The 3,587-nt window shown below is 51.0% G+C and overlaps 1 protein-coding gene across 1 annotated transcript; it reads right to left on the bottom strand.

Annotated features, from left to right (window-relative positions):
• Positions 1-682: 682 nt before the first annotated feature.
• foxl3 (forkhead box L3) lies at positions 683-3,160 on the bottom strand. The gene is made up of 3 exons (XM_069905577.1): positions 2,922-3,160; positions 2,653-2,821; positions 683-1,153 (listed from the first exon to the last, which is right to left on the bottom strand). Exons 1-3 carry the CDS (start codon positions 3,029-3,031, stop codon positions 683-685), a joined length of 750 nt encoding a protein of 249 aa, XP_069761678.1. The 5' UTR covers positions 3,032-3,160.
• Positions 3,161-3,587: the final 427 nt, after the last annotated feature.

Below are 3,587 nucleotides of genomic sequence, written 5' to 3'. Positions count from 1 at the left end.
CAAGGAACGCTGCGGCAGGAGAGCAGCAGCGATCATCAAGGATTCACACCACCCAGCACACACACTGTTCTCGCTCCTGCCATCAGGAAAGAGGTGTCGTGCCACAAGACTCGCACCACCAGGTTCAGGACCTGCTGCTCCCCCTCCACCATCAGACTCCTCAACCACAAACTCCATCAGGGGTTATTTTTCTGTTTTGCAGTTTGTCTACACTTCTTGTTCACATTTTCTCTTAAGGACATGCATCTTTTTCTGAGTACAGTATTTTGCACGACCTATAGTCTGCCTGACCCGCAGGAAATAAAAGAATCTTAGGATTGTATGTGAAAATAAATCTGAAGTCACTGAAGAAACGGTTCACAACGCGGTGCCCGAGTTATGACAATGTTAATGTGCTCGGGGGCTTGTCCAATACTGAGACGGCCAAGGCATGCTTTGTAAAAACACAATACTGGAAAAACTCAGCAGGACTTTAGAGAGCAGAGATCAACGTTTCGGGCCGGAGCCCTTCATCAAGGTAGACAAAAACATGGACAAGGCATGCTTTGTGACCCCTGCCAGATATTAACGAGGGGGAGCTTCACGTCTGTCCGGAGCTGAGGGGAAGAGGTTTCCGGCTGAGGGCACAGACTGAGCCGGAGTGGAAAGGGCTGTTTGAAGGCACGGGTTACGGATAACGGCGTTACTTACGGTGAAACGAGTGCATCGTCCACAGCTGGCGATCCACTATTAGGAATTCGTTCCTCTGTGAGTTGCTCTGAGCTCTGAGGCCGGGTAGAGGATCAGCAGAGGACAGAATGTAATCGATGCTGAATTTGATTTCGGACCCCGCTCTCTGCTCTGTTCCAGTGTCCCGGGGTGGTTTGCTGGAGTTTTCGTTCACGAGGAACATTTCGGGACTCAGCAGCCCATTCTGAGAGCCGCCCGCCTTGCCCCCGTGAGAAAGGTCGCTGTGCAACACGTTGTCCGCTGTTGCTGGGTCGGGAGAGAGCGGCGGTGGGCCCTTGCTGGAGTGAAATTTCTGCATTCTTTTCACACTCCGCCTCCTCCTCCGGTAGTTGCCGTTTTCGAACAGATCCAACATCGATTCGCAACCCGACGCGAAAGTCCAGAAATTACCCTTTCCCCTTTCGTGTCCTTCCAATCTTGGAACCTGGTTGTGTTACAGAACATGTAGAAAAGTTCACCACATTTAGTAATGTTGAGACTTTATATCGGAAAACAGAGCGTTCAAAACCCAGAATCAATCTACAACACCCCCCTTCCCGCTTTTCACTTAAAGCCAACTTCTCGGGAGTCATTGCAGTTTTAAGGACTTCTGCGTGAAACACAGTTGTTAACTGATCCCCTCAGACAAGCTGAAGTGGATATGAGGCCTGGTACAATGGAAACGACCGTTATACATTTTTGTCTCCTATTGACCTGTGGCAATGAGGAGAGTACAGGAGGAAGATGGATCGGCTCGTTGGGTGGTGTCACAACGACAACGTTGGCAAAACCGAGGAGATGATTGTGGACTTCAGGAGGAACCAGGAGAACACCGACCAGCCCTCAGGGAGGGGTCAGAGTGGCTAAATTCCCGGGTGTCAACATCTAGGATTTGATCTGGAGCCTTCATGTCTCTGCAATCAGGAAGAAGGCTCGCTTTGCGAGGAATTTGAAGAGATTCGGTAGCCTCTGAAGAACTTCTACAGGTGTGTAACATGGAGAGCATTCTGGCTGGTTGCACCACTGTCTGTTATGGAGGCACCAACGCTCAGGACAGGAAATAACTCCAGAGGGTTGTTACTCGGCCTATGGGCACCCGACTTCACTGCATCGAGTTCATCTACAAGAGATGGTGTCTGAAGAAAGCAGCCTCTATCCTCAAGGACCCCCACCACCCAGGCCATGCCCTCTTCACTCTGCTAACCATCGGGAAGGAGGTCCAGGAGCTGAAGATGAGCACCCAGCGGCACAAGGACAGCTTCTGCCCCTCCGCCATCAGATTCCTGAGTGAACAAGGAACCCCAGACACGGCCTCACTTTGACTTTTTCTTGCACTATTTTTATTTATTTTGTAAGGTGGTTTATATAAATGTTGGCCCTGTGACGCTGCTCCAAAACGACGAATTTCCTGACTCGTTCATGACAATAAATTCTGGTGCGGAGGTCCTCCGGCACCTTTGTGTTTTTACCACAATCACGGCGTCTGGAGACGATCGCCTTTCACTCCAAGGAAAAGTTTCCTCAGCGAGCAGCGGTTAAATCTCACACAGGGACCGAGCGGAGAAACGCAAACACGGCAGACGCTGGACCAGACAACATCCAGGGAGAGGAAATGCTCAGGCAGCGTTTCGGGATGGGGAAACAACGCAGAAATACTGGAGGGACTCAGCGTCCAGGGGAGCTCAGGATATTAACAATTTCCAACGGTTCGCACAATTAGATCTTCGAGTTACAATTACCTAAAAGGATAAGTTTAAATTTAATCCAGCAAGAATTATTGATAATCAAGAAACTAAAAATGGATCGGAACGAATCGAACGCGTTTCAAAAGTTTTGCCACGTCGTAAAGTTTATCTCTCCTCTGTGTGGGGAGAGGGCGGAGCGAGTTCCCACCCCAGCCCCTCGCATCGCTCCCATTTCCATCTCGGGGCCGTGGAAGCTCACCTTGACGAAGCAGCTGTTAAGGGACAAGTTGTGCCGGATGGAATTTTGCCAGGCTTTCTGGTTTGATCTGTAGTAAGGGAATCTGGTGGCGATAAAGTCATAGATGCCGGAGAGGGTCACTCGGTTTCCAGGGCTCTGTTGGATGGCCATAGCGATGAGAGCGATGTAACTGCAAGACAGCACGAAGCGCGCGTGAGTGTCGCCTGCTTTCCCCCACGTTGGCAACCCCTCTTCTTGCCCCCCACCCCCCCCCCCCCCCCCAGAGCTACCTGTAGGCAGGTCGCGACACTGCCCGCTTTCCCTCGTCTGATCCACAGGCAGGGTATTCGTCGCCATCGTAATTAAAACAGTTGTAAGGGTATTGAGAATTGTCAAACATTTCCCAAACCGTGGATCCAGTGATCCTCCCACACCCGGGTCGTGGTTTAAGACTCCTTCCCGCCAAAGAAATGCTCGCTTCTAATCGCTGGGAGCTCTCCAGAGAGGTTCACGGAGAAGGCTTCCCTATCTACCATTTAATCTGCCGAGAAGACTGGCAATAACTTATTAAATTGGTTAATTCTCGCATGAACCTTTGAACTCGCTGTGTTCAACCAGTGACTGGGCTGCCTGTGGGTGGTCTGACGCGAAAACGCCACCAACCCCTCGCCGGCTCGTTGCGCCCGATATTAGAAGGCAACGTTGTCATTTAGTCGGGGTTGGGGGGAGTGAAGGGGGTCTGCTTTTATTTGATATGCAGGGAAATAAACAAAAAGAGCCCACCCCACCCCCTCCCTCCAACATTTGGCCAATGTGTATTTACATCAGCTCTGTCTCGTTCCCCACCCCAGCACCATCTCGCAGCGCAAGGGGCTGATGCGATCTAGAATGCGAGATAATAGCCACAAATTGTATTTCCGTGACTGAGGCAGAGCCTCGCGTTCAAAGCCGGCGGA

Source organism: Narcine bancroftii, chromosome 12, assembly GCF_036971445.1.
Source record: "Narcine bancroftii isolate sNarBan1 chromosome 12, sNarBan1.hap1, whole genome shotgun sequence".
NCBI lineage: Eukaryota > Metazoa > Chordata > Chondrichthyes > Torpediniformes > Narcinidae > Narcine > Narcine bancroftii.
Note: the sequence above shows the minus strand (reverse complement) of the source record. Positions and strands in the feature narration are given on the sequence as shown.

What these genes read in the sequence shown, in the direction of transcription:
- foxl3 (XM_069905577.1), bottom strand. Translation starts at nt 3,031, where the DNA reads ATGTTTGACAATTCTCAATACCCTTACAACTGTTTTAATTACGATGGC. An exon ending in GTGTCGCGACCTGCCTACAG is followed by an intron (nt 2,822 to 2,921) that starts GTAGCTCTGGGG and finishes GCTGTCTTGCAG; the next exon opens with TTACATCGCTCTCATCGCTA. An exon ending in TTAACAGCTGCTTCGTCAAG is followed by an intron (nt 1,154 to 2,652) that starts GTGAGCTTCCAC and finishes TAACACAACCAG; the next exon opens with GTTCCAAGATTGGAAGGACA.